A 12979-nucleotide genomic window follows, 5' to 3' on the forward strand; every position below is an offset into this window, starting at 1 on the left:
GTGTTATGACATTATCAGCAGCAGCAACAACAACAGTTTGCTTATGTATTCCTCTTCTAGACAGATTGGTGCCCCATTCAGAGCAATGAACCGTTAGTGTTATTATTCTCCCCAAAATAAAGCTGGTAATCTGGGCCTGAGGGGAGTGGCTTACTGTCACTTGCTGAGCTTGTGCCAGTATTGGGAGTCAAACCAGCAGAGTGCTGATTCACAACCCAACCACTTACCCAAGGTCACCTGCTGAGCTTGTGGCAGTATTGAGAGTTGAATCAGCAGAGTGTTGATTCGCAGCCCAACTACTTACCCAAAGCTGCCTGCTGAGCTCGTGGCAGTATTGGGAGTTGAGCCAGCAAAGTGCTGATTCGCAGCCCAACCACTTACCCAAGGTCACCTGCTGAGCTCATGGCAGTAATGGGACTTGAAGCAGCAGAGTACTGATTCACATCCCATCCACTTAACCTCTATGCTACAGCAGCTGAAGCTACCTATCAAAATACATCTGGTGTCTCCACTGCATAGAAAATGCATATTACAGGACAGAAGGAGTCTGTATTTCTTTATTGCTTTCTCCTTCTTAGCTGGTCCCTGTCATTCAGTTCAGGCATCAGCAGAATGATGTAGCACTTGGGGAAAAAGATACACCCCAATAACCCTGCACTGGAAGCCATAATAGAGAAGAGCTCCACAGCTACCATGTATTTCCCTTTGGTGCTCAGGAAGGTTGGGAAGAAAGATATCCAGACACTGCAAAACATACACATACTGAAGGTGATGAACTTGGCTTCATTAAAAGTGTCTGGCAACTTCCTGGCAAAATAAGCTACAGTCAAGCTTATGATAGACAGAAGTCCCATGTAGCCAAGGACGATGTAGAACATGGTGACAGATCCTTCGTTACATTCCACCACTATTTCCTCATTCAATGATTGTGTATCAAAATCTGGGAATGGGGGAGAGGTTCCTAGCCACAGCAGACAAATCACTACTTGAATGGTGGAGCAGGAAAGGACAATGGAGTTGGTCAGTCTTTTCCCCACCCATTTCCTAATGCTGGAGCCTGGTTTGGTGGCCATGAAAGCGACAACCACAGTGACTGTTTTGGCCAAGACACATGCAATAGCCACTGAGAAGACCATGCTGAAAGCAGATTGGCGGAGCAAACAAGTCACCTTGGTTGGTTCTCCAAGGAAAAGCAAAGAGCAAAGGAAGCAGAGCAAGAGGGACACCAGCAGAGTGTAGGTGATATCTCGGTTGTTGGCCTTGACTATGGGCGTATCTTTGTGCTTAAGAAAAGTTGCCAGAACCAAAGCTGTGATCAGGAAACACGACATAGCAATGGCCGCCAAACTGATCCCTAAAGGCTCTTCATAAGACAGAAAATGTATTGTCCTGGGCAGACAACGATCTTGTTCCTTGCTTGGATACTGATCTTCCGGACACTTGATACAGTCATCCATGTCTGGAAAAAAGAGAGGAAAGCAGAATATACCAGAGCGAACACACATGTAAGTCAGGACCAATTCTCACCATTGTGGTAGATTGGAAACGGAGTGTTCTTTAATTGTTAATTTAGATTTACTATGCTACTTATCTCAATTCATCTGATATAAAGCAGATGTCTCCAAAAGGTAGATTACCATACAATACCTCAGGCAACACCTAGAAAATGTACGAAAAGATCACAGAAAAGAATTCTTTTGCGAGACTCAAAGATCTGGGAGGTCTTTATCAGGTGACCTGACAGGGTCTCTCTGGGTGAAGGCAGTTGGATCCTGTGCTGCCATTAGTTCTTTCCCTTTCCCATGTTGAGATTGGCTGAGATAAGAATGAAAGCTAGTGGGAATGGGGAGTGATTCCTGGATGTGAGTATGGGGAGTTCAGCCAGCTTTGACCAGGGCATCCAGGGCTCCGTTGCCTAAATATAGATATCACAGGGAGGGGAGAGGTCAGAGGTTGTGGTAGCATAGGGGTTACGTGGTTAGTCTGCAAATCAGCACTCTGCTGCTTTGAATCCCACTGGTGCCATGAGATCAGCAGGTGACCCTGAGTAAGGAAGCCTCACATCTCAGCCTCAGGTCCCCAGCTGTATTGTGGAAATAATATTAACATTGACTTTGTTCACTGCTCTGAGTGGGGTACTAATCTGTCTGGGAAAGTGGTATATAAACATAATCAGGGCTTTTTTTCAACAGGAATGTGGTGGAATGGAGTTCCGGAACCTCTTGAAAATGGTCACATGGTTGGTGGCCCCGCCCCCTTATCTCCAGACAGAGGGGAGTTAAGATTGCCCTCCGCGCCGCGGGCAATCTAAACTCCCCTCTATCTGGAGATCGGGGGGGGGGCAGCAGCCATGTGACCATTTTCTCCAAGGGCAACCCACTGAGTTCCACCACCTCTTTTCCCAGAAAAAAAAGCCCTGAACACAATTATTAATGTAGAAAGGCAATTAGGAAGGGGGGCCTCTGTGTTGCATTCTCGGGAGCCAGTTGTTTGCCTTCTTTGTGATTGTTCTATTTACCTTATCACAAATCTAATATGGCCCCAAATACTCATTCTGATTTTTCATGTATGGGTTTGGGTTTCCCCATCCTGACTTTGACACCAATAGTCAGACATCAGGACTGGGAGAACTTGATTTTCAAGTGCTCCTAGTCCCAACTTAGGGCGAAGCTACAAGTGACGAATGGCACTTGAACGGCAAGTGTATTTCTCCCTGTTCACTTGTGCTCCACTCAATCCACTTGCCGTTCAAGTGTCATTCGTCACTTGTAGCTTGGCCCTTAGATTGGGACTGTGGTGTGTGGGAGAATGAGATGCACTTTTCCTCTCAGGGGAGGTTTCAAGGTCCCAAATGGCCCCGGAGTCTGTGTGTGAGAGCTGAAAGCATCGTTTTTGTTGCTCTTCTTACTTCATGTTCAACAAAACTCGATAACACGCATGAGGGGAGTATTACATTTCATATATTAATACCGAATTTAAATATGTATGTATGTGAGCTATGAGAAAATAGTTCAGGAAGTCTTTCGTTACTAGGAAGTAGCTCTTGTGAACGAAAAGACTGGTGATCCTAAACTTCTTTGCCCAATCTCTCTTGTCAGGGACCCAACAATCACACATCATTATAGAGATTTTTTTTTCAAAATCTGACAAGCTCTGGGTACCCTCAAAAATGCTGGCTGGATCTTTGTGGGTATAAATGAGCAATCTGCTCCTGTACTATCCAATATTTGGCCCAGCTGTTCAGGTGAAGGCTCCTTCCACAAGAGGAAGCCACTTTTGCTGGGGGAACAGACTGACTAAAGGTGAGCTAGTCATGTAGAAGGAGCTAGCTGGGAGCCATAACTGGCAAATATTTTAATAATGTTTTTTGTAAAGAATAGGACAGTAGGCTAGGAGGACAGGAACAATATTTTGCCTCTGCCTAGAGGCCAAAAGTTCTATCTCATGTTGCACTTCAACAACCACTTTTGATATGGAAATAATATGGGAGACATTTTAATCCTGAACTCAGCTGCTGTTTCTACGGGCCAAGCTACACATGACGAATGACACTTGAACAGCAAGTGGATTGAGTGGAGGGCAAGTGAACAGGGAGAAATACACTTGCTGTTCAAGTGTCATTCGTCATGTGTAGCTTGGCCCTCAGTGTGAACATAATCAATGGTCACCAAAAATACTGCTTTGCCTACCGTTCTGACTGGAAATCTTCCCTTTGGGACATGCAGAACAACTGTAACAGCAAAATTTCTCCCCTTCCCTTTTTTCCTTCTGAGAACCAGGGCGGCAGTGTGTGTTACACTCAGAAAGAGGAGGAACCTATCAAAAACATGAAAGAAGTTCAAGATAGGAACAACAAGACATTATTTTATTATAAACCATTTCCTCTACTAAGAAAGAAGGGAACCACAAACACTTCAATTACCAATACAGACATGTGCAGAAAATTACAAGAAGAATCATTATGCTACATAATGATTTCCTAAGATTAATTTTTACAATCTATTCTTGGTCTCAGAACCAATTGGGACTCCCCCAGTGGATTACTCCACCCTTGATTTATTATAATAATAACATTTGATTTATATACCACCCTTCAGAATGACTTAAGCAGTTTACAAAGTATGTTATCATTATCCCCACAAGAACAATCACTCTGTGAGGTGGGTGGGGCTGAGAGAGCTCCTAGAAGCTGTGACTGACCCAAGGTCACCCAGCTGGCTTCAAGTGGAGGAGTGGGGAATCAAACCCGGTTCTCCAGTTTAGAGTCCCGTGCTGTTAACCACTATACCAAACTGGCTCTCCTGTCAAAACAAGTATAGACAGTACTTCACATGTATTCACATTATTTTCTAAGCTGATGAGGAACAAATATACTCAGAGCTCTTGTTACATTACCCAAAATATTACAGACTAATGAGCAAGAAGGATCAGGATATGCTGCAAAGCAAGTTCTCAGTAGGGGCGGGCATTGAAAACACTTCCTTTTCAGTTTTAGATTCAGAGGTTCTGAACCAATTATGCACCAATACTTTTTTTTTTCTGGGAAGTGTCTTTCAAATTTCAGCCTATGATTGACGTCTCCATTCCAAATGTTTCCAAAGTTGATAGGTGCGGAGGGGTCTCCCCTTGCAAGGACCCGACAGGCAGGGGAGACAATGCCATTTTCCAGGTAGTGACCAGGGAGTAGAAGGTCGCTGGTCGGTACCTGGACCTTCATGCACTCATGCACATCGAGCTAATTCCCCTTCCTGAGTTAGTTAATAACATAAGGGATCTCTCCCATTAGAATCCGCTTGGTGAATGATGTGCAGGAAAACGAGATGCTACCCTTCAAGGCAAGCCAAGTGCCTTCCTACTCCTGCTGCAAGGAACAAACTAAAACAAATCACACAAACTTTTTGGTGGGAGGGACTTGTTACAATTTAGATTCTTGGATTTGGTTCACTGTTCCAGAAGCTGCTTTCACAAAATGAAACAGTGATTTCTGGGTGTATTTCTGGCTTGTTTATTTCCGTTATGCACACCCCTAGTTCTGACCTCTGACCCTATGATCTCTCATATGGAAAATAAAGCAGTTCCTGGAATGTCCAAGCATCCATACCTTGTCAAAACTTGTTTGCCACTCAATTAAATCTTCATGAATGATCAGTTCTTTTCCTTCAGGAGCTGTGGGATCCAGCCTTCCAACTTTTACTCTAGAAAAGGACTTGTTAGGGAATGTGACCATGTTCATGATATCAAACCCTTCGTCCACTTCCCTGTCGCTGTTAAAAGATACTTTTTCTCCTGCTGAATTGTTAAATGAGTTGCCTTGAAGAAATGGGTGGAGCTGGAGGAAGGAGAATATGAATAAATAAAAGTTTAGCATGAGGTTGGATACTTCACTCTTAAAAAAATATTTTTATTGATTTTTCCATTAGGGGTAGGGGAAAGGGGGAAAACGAGATTAAAATATCATACATTCTGCTTGAAACAGCATTCTGCTTATCTACATTTTCCACACTTCTCCTCACTTAACTGTGATTACTAGTAAAAATTACAATATTGCCTTCATATAATTACTACATTCGAATCTTTATATTTGTTTCTCATCCAGTTGTAAAAGGGGGTCCATGGTGCAGCAAAGTCTTCTTCCATTTGTCCTTTCATTAGTAAAGTTAGTTTGTCTAATTCTGCATTCTCCATTATCTTCGCTATTAGCTCCTCCTGCTGGGGTATTACTGGTCTTTTCCAATAAAACGCTAGTAGAATTCTTGCTGCTGTCACTACATGTATAATAAAATATTTCTGATCTTTGTCCAAATCTTCTGGTACACAGTTCAACAAAAAGATTTCAGGTTTCAATGGAATTGCATTCTTGGATTTTGAAACACTTTTCCTTGCTGACATATTTTATGTGCTAAACCCAACCGGAAATGTGCTCCTCACCTTTTGGGTCGGGGGAGAAGGACAGGGTGCCACATGCTCACAATGTACTCACCAACACCTTCAACTTAAGGATCAGATAGTAAGAGATGTGAAAAACCTTGGAGAGATGCTGCCAGCCAAGTAGACAATTGCAAAACCAAGAGGACACTAGTCCACTGCAAGCTCCAATAAATCACTGCATTAATAGAAATACTTTTTTTTTTAAGTGCGAAGTGCTACTGGTAATCAAATAATATCTGCTTTCAAATAATCATTTTTTTTACATAAGCGGCACATCCCACTAAATATACACACTGCAAATTATCATAATAACACAAGGTGAATGCAAATCACAGATATCATTGTGCACTCATTACAGAATCCAAGTGTGAAAATATGCTGGTACACCTGATGGAATTGCTAGTGGAGGAATCAAGGGCCAAGTTCATAAAGTGTCAGTACAAGACAGTTCATCTCTGAGCGATCCCATATAAAGTGCTCACGTGCATCAAAGTTAAGTGCTTTCCCTTCAATATTGGATCAGTAGGGAATTATTTCATATCCATTCTTGACCAGTCTGTTTTATTTCCTCAGGTATCCATAAGCACTGGGCACCCAGTTCTCCAAATCCTGATCCTCCAGCCACACCCCATGTAGAGGGAAAGAAAATTCAGGATGAGGCCTCTCCCGAATACTTTAGAAGACACCAACTGATTACAGACTTGAAATGAATTATTGAACATGTGCAACTTCCTTGAAAAAGTTTACCGAAACAAGAGCTGAGCTAGCAGCCTGTAAAAAAAATTTGATTATTGGATTACTGGTAGCACTTAGCACTTTAAGAAACATAAAACATTGATATTGATGAAGTGATTTATTGGAACTTGTGGTGGACTAGTGTCTATTTGGTTTTGCAATGGCACACCCACGAAAGCCCCTTTTGGTTTTGAGCCAAGTAGACAAGACTGACCATGGGAGACCAGTGGTCTGAATCAGTGTAAGGAAGTCTCATGTGTTCAAATGGTTTTTATGGGCTTCAAGTCTAGAAGAAAACACAAACATTGTCTATGGACAATATATTCAACGGAATTCATGGTGGATAATGGTGGACATGGTCTCAACTCGTACTTGTCTATTCACTGAAATGAAAACATATAGACATAAACATATTAATTGAAATGAAAGAATAAGACATTACCTCCCAAGGCTGAAGATCTTGAAATTCTGATCTTATGCCACTCCTCCTAGCTCTAATGTTGGATCTAGATGAGTACATGGCATGCAGAGCATGTGCCACGGCATAGACACCATTGTAGATGCTATAGCTGTGGCCGCTCATGTGCATTTCAAAAACTGGCCCAGGCAGGTTCTGCAGCTTCTCTTCTCCTGTGCAAGCGCCATCGACTTCTGAGGACTCGTTGCTGTTCACAAAGGTACAGTCAAATGCTTGTGCCCAGAAGTTCTTCAGAAAATCATTTTCTTCTGCTCCATATGGTTTGATGGCCTGAAGAAATGTATCGAATCCTACAAGTTTGTTTGAGTGAATTGTGAAGGCGATTGCCCCATGGAAGAAGTGAAAATGCCAGAACCTTTGCATGCCTGAGAAGGTAAAATCAATCTGGGATGTTAAAATCCACACCTTGCTAAACATATCGTTAGATGCATAGCTCAGAGTCATTAAATAAGTGTTCAATGCTATAATTGTCCTTGAATCTCCATAGAGGATAACCGTATTGATTTTTTTGACTGTGAAATGTAGATGTATATTGGGCATGATGTTAACCATATCGTCCATAGGATCCGTTGCTTTTCTTGGGATTCTTTCAGTGAAAGCCAAACAAAGTCTGTTCCTGGAAAGCAACGGCTCCAGAATTTGCAAGAAATGTTCACCGCCGTGATCATCCACAGTAAAGAGCCCCACCCACGTCCATCCAAAATGAAGAAGCAGCTGAATAATCCCAGTATAGTGACGGGCTTCATTTGGGACCATGCGATAAAAGGAGAACTCTTTCCCTTCATTTTCCTCTGAGGCAAATGAACCGTAGGTGAGCTATGAGGAAATGTACAGATACGTTAGGGCAAATTTCTCGATGCTTATGCCTGATGATTTCTGATTTATTTGCTGAACTGAATACTGAGATTCTGCAAGAGTCAAATCATGTTAATTCATGTAAAAACTATAACTAATGAGGTCAGGAAAATGCACACTAATCAGAACTACCATATGATTCATGAGGCAACATGAGGGGAAGAGAGTGATCCAACACATGTGTCTGATAGGGATGCCGTCCAACCAGAACAATTTGCCAATGTTCCCATTGCAAAGGATCATCCATGCTGGCATCTCTATTCACAGAATTTCCACTTCCTGTCAGTGATGGCAAACACTTTGAGGATTTTTAAAATCTGTATAATCCCAGATATTGTTGTCTCCCTTGGCTGGTAAACAGGACTGCCGATGTCAGGGTATGATAGAAACAGAGGCACCGACTCCCCCTTTATATGATCGGCATTGCATACATTTAGTAGACAAAGGGAAGATGAGGCATAGTATTCAAAATATAGGGAAAGATTAAGAAATTGAAATGCACAGGAATAAAGAAGAAAACAGTTGACAGCATAAATGTATAATGCATCACAAAACTTGCAAAAGAGTTAAAACACATGACAAACAAGTGGATTGGTAGCCAAACTCTATTTTATGTGAATCCTCATCAGAATATTTATGCAGTGTCCTGTTTATTCTGACCATTAGTGATTTTAAAGACAGCCACCAATTCAATATAGGGAGCCAGACAAAGGCTTTTTACCCATGTTATGTATAATACAGTACCACAGTTCGCATAGGATAAAAATAACATCAGAGAAAAAAGAGTCCAGGGTGTCTTTCCCACTGAAACCAATGGAAGTGCAGAATGAGTAGAGCAAAGAATCCTGATTGGTATAAGCACTATAATATAGAGAATGAATACAAACAGACAGAAATGAGATTTATTGAAAATATAGATAAAATTTCTGGCAAATGCTCAGAGACACAGCCCTCCTGAAATGCTTTGGTCTACCTTCAATTTCCCCCTCCCTCCGAATCATATCAGGGTTCCCATAAAGAATTATTGATGTGATTTTTCGCCCTGAAAAATCGCCAGTCCCTCATGTCCTTCTCTTACCTGTGGAATCTTGAAGAGATCCAAGACGTTTGCCATACGGATGGAGTTCTCATGGTCAAGAGCCCCAATGACGGACACAAGATTTTCCTGGGTGTCACATTTGTAGTTAGGGACAAAACCCTGTGATTTGAAAAGCAGCTCCAGGGTGGTCTGATAGGTCATCTTCTCATCATAGTAATTCTCATAGATGTGGAACCCGAGTGTCTTATTGGGCAAGATGTGGGGGTTCTCATTGACCTCTTTGACAGCAAAGGCCAAGGCCAGGACGTGTTGGTAGAACTTCATAATTGTTCTGTAAATAGAGTTGAATGTGCTTTTAGAGAACAATGCAACAATTGTCCGAGACATTTCATTACAATATGGGACTGGTCTGGCTTCAGTCAGATGTTTCCAATGTTGATGTTTCCGATCTAAAATAGATCTTCCTCTTCTACTGAAGTACCAGTCTTGAGGCATCAGGAGGACACCAGTATTTGTGGTGTGCCTTGACACACTTACAACTCTCTTGCATTGTCACCCGAGCAAGGGTTCTCATTGTCCTCAGAAAGTTTATGCCATTGTGCTTTCTTGCTTTTCGAGAACTGCAGACTACTTAACCCATCTTGCCTCAATGGAAGCAAACTGCATATTATTGCAGGGGCTGACATTCTATCACTCCCACCATCTTCAGTTTCTTTTCTTCCCAAAGGTGGAAAATACAAATCTATTCACTGAAAATACAGAGACAATTCACTAGTTTTGCTAAACTGTTGAACTCTGGGGACTTTCAGATTTAACTGTGGGTTCTTACATGACATCGAGTTGCTTCCAACGTATGGCTATGAATTGGTGGTGGAGAGTGCCCTCAAGGTATAGCTGACTTATGGCTACCTGTGGTGGGAATTTCATGGCAAGAGACTAAGAGAGGTAGTTTGCCATTTCCTGCCTCTGCAACCCTGGTCTTCGTTGGAGGTCTCCCATCCAATTATTAACCGAGGTCAACCCTGCTTAGCTTCTGCTATCTGAAGAGATCTCACCTGGGCATTCTGAAGCAGGATTTATTTTAGAGTACTCTGCGTTTTAATTCAACCTCCCTTCAGCCAATGACTTTACACAGAATCAAGACATCAAAAGCAGTGATCTTCAAAGAAATATGGGTTTATTGTTTATAGAACAAGCCCGTGACACATATCACCAATTCCAAGATGGAGATGTGTGTGGACCAATTACATTTGAGGGCCTTATATACCTAACTAATAGTTACACTAATAGTAACTAATAGTAATTAGTTACACTAATTACATTAGTTACACTAATAGTAACTAATAGTAATTAGTTACACTAATAGTAACTATTAGTAACACTAATAGTTTACAGAATAAAAGATCAAAAGGTTAGTATAAACAGCCTGTCAGAGTAACACAAAAAGATGCATTTCACAGAAAATATGGCATTTGACAAGCTTGAGTGACAAACAAATTATACCAATATTTGAGAAGCTGGAGCCATATATCTGATATCCTCTTGGGAAGGAATCCATTCAAGGTTAAAATCTTACTTTAATTATAATTACCCAAACTAGAAAATGTTTATACTTTGCTCAGTGACCCTTCTCACCTACCCGAGACCTATCTGACAAGCAGGATATCTCAGGGGAAGAATTTTGACACTAGAGCAAGGCCATCTTACATGCCTGTGTGCGGTTAGCTTGAATTAATGCTCACAAGGAGATTTTATGGAAAGGGGTCTAAAAATCCTTTAACACTATCCAGGTCAGGGTACAGCTATAAATTAATGACCTTCCAAAACATCCTGTCATTATCAGCCCAGCTCAGGTCTTATGAATTGAAGGCTGTGGCTTCCAGGTTTTACTAAGATACACCAACTGTGAATAAGAAAACCTAAGTCCTTCTCCACTGTACATTTCCCTCTGTACTTCCTGCATTCTGTGGGCTCTTGACCTTACTTTTCTTTTTCATACTTTCTTCAACAGCCTGCCTAGTATGGAGCCCAGTCACTTTAATCTGATGAAAACCTTCAAAACCTGTGTCAGAATTCAATTTTCATAATTGTAAAGGTGTCGTTGATGGTTTTTGTTGCAACAGACTAACACAACTACACCTCTGGAAGCACATGAGTTCTTTTGTAGAGCATCCTAGTATGGAAGGAAGCAGCTATTTGATCTGTGCTTGGCTGACACAAGCAAGGGTGGGGTAGGGGAAATGCCTTACTCTGGAGCCTCCATAAAATCCCAGGATGGAAGCTTTTCAAAAGATGTTCTACCATAGTGATAAAAGATCTGAGAAACAATCCCACCAATTAGGAAGTCCCCAGATTGATGCCATTGATATGGAACAGGGAGAGGATTGCTTGCAGGGTGCTTTGCGCCATCTATTTGGTACACAACTGGAGACAGCAGCAGCACCACAAGGTCCACCATCCGGGCAGCGAAGCTCCTCTCGGCACAGACTCTCCTGTGTCCACTCTGCATCACCAGCCTACCTTGAGCTGTGTGTGCCTCTGTCATTTCTTTTTGCTTCGTCTTCCTTTTTTGCTTTGACTTGGTTACAAACAAATGCCCTAAATACCAGCACAGTTGGCTGTTTCCCTCCGAATCTGACTCATCAATGCAAACTGTGAAAGATCCCTGCGATAGAGTCTTGTCTCCTAATTCACAATTGCAAAGGACCAAAGGAGGATTTTTCAATATACATATAACCACTTGCAGATGTGTTGATTAATGGGTTACTAACACCTACTGAAAAGCCACTAGAGCTTTGGCCAACTGCAAAAAAAATAAATTAAATTACAATGATTTGGATAATTCCAAGGGGAGGTCATTACCTTTTCCAGGTTTGGTTCAGGATGGTGTCATTATCAACAAGCATGGCCAACTTGTTTTTCACTTCTGACCATAAGTCCCCTCTGCACCTCAGTGGGAGATCAAACAGAAGTGGCTTCTGTCTCAGAAATGGAGACCCAAAGAAATGGATTGGAGGGAGTTTGAAATGCTTGAAAGGATTCCCCTGTCCAGTCGGGTCATACATTCCAATCAAAGTGAATCAAAATACCATTCAAACAGATCCTATGCATTTGTGCAATAATGGTGATTGTATGTTCTTTGGCGTCTACTGATTGGAATAGAAGGGGATGGAATAGAAGGGGATGGGATGGAAGGGTGAGAGGAGATACTGTTCTGACTGGACAACATCTGCCTCAGGCCTGTATCTGCTGAGCCAGTCTGTATTGTAGATGTTGGTTGTTCCTATTGCCAAATCCATAAACAGCATTTGTATTTTCTGCCTTCATTGCACCATCTTGTTGAATTCCACCGGAGCTTGATGTTAGCCCTTCTTTCCAAGTCTGATTTCCAGTTCCATTTCTTTTCTTCTTTCCCCCCCATCACTTAAAAATATTATGAAGTTTGTTGAATATGTTGTTGAATTGACAAAGTGGAATGGTTCATAAAGATGTGGGATGTGTAATCAATAAGGATGGGCACGAACGAGGAAAATTCCAATCTGTGTGGTTCGTGGTTGGTTGCATTTCACAAACCATGAACTTTCATGAAATTGTCCAAGTTCGTGAACTGGTCCATTTTGTTTGTGAAATCATCACTTCTGGGGCAGCAGAAGGTCTGCAGAAAGCCTCCACAATTGCCTAAAAAAAGGATTGATTGGTGCAAGGCTGTCTGTGGTAACGAACCAAAAAATGAACCAAACGAACCGGCCTAAATTTCGTGGCGGTTCATCAGAAATGGGCTCTGACAAACTGCCGGTTTGCAAACCATGAATCAGCCTGGTCTGTGACGAACTTTGGTTCATATTTTGGTTTGTGCTCACCTGTAGTTACAACTGTTGCTCTTTTTCATTATACCCAGAAAGGCACATTCCTCTCCTTTCAGCTGGAAAGATCACACACTTCAA

General features: G+C 41.9%; 1 protein-coding gene across 1 annotated transcript; it reads right to left on the reverse strand.

The window, feature by feature from the left end:
• Positions 1-557: 557 nt before the first annotated feature.
• Positions 558-9359, reverse strand: LOC129339800 (vomeronasal type-2 receptor 26-like). Its single transcript, XM_054994380.1, has 4 exons — positions 9075-9359; positions 7106-7411; positions 3690-3816; positions 558-1459 (listed from the first exon to the last, which is right to left on the reverse strand). Exons 1-4 carry the CDS (start codon positions 9357-9359, stop codon positions 558-560), a joined length of 1620 nt encoding a protein of 539 aa, XP_054850355.1.
• Between the last annotated feature and the right edge of the window lie 3620 nt (positions 9360-12979).

The sequence above is a fragment of the Eublepharis macularius genome, chromosome 12 (genome assembly GCF_028583425.1).
Source record: "Eublepharis macularius isolate TG4126 chromosome 12, MPM_Emac_v1.0, whole genome shotgun sequence".
Lineage (NCBI taxonomy): Eukaryota > Metazoa > Chordata > Lepidosauria > Squamata > Eublepharidae > Eublepharis > Eublepharis macularius.

Excerpts from the sequence above, each read along its gene's own strand:
- LOC129339800 (XM_054994380.1), bottom strand. The coding sequence starts at position 9,359 with ATGAAGTTCTACCAACACGTCCTGGCCTTGGCCTTTGCTGTCAAAGAG. Across the intron at positions 7,412-9,074 it reads ATCTCTTCAAGATTCCACAG|GCCATCAAACCATATGGAGC; the intron begins GTAAGAGAAGGA and ends ACATTTCTTCAG. Across the intron at positions 1,460-3,689 it reads GAAGATTTCCAGTCAGAACG|ACATGGATGACTGTATCAAG; the intron begins GTAGGCAAAGCA and ends TCTTTTTTCCAG.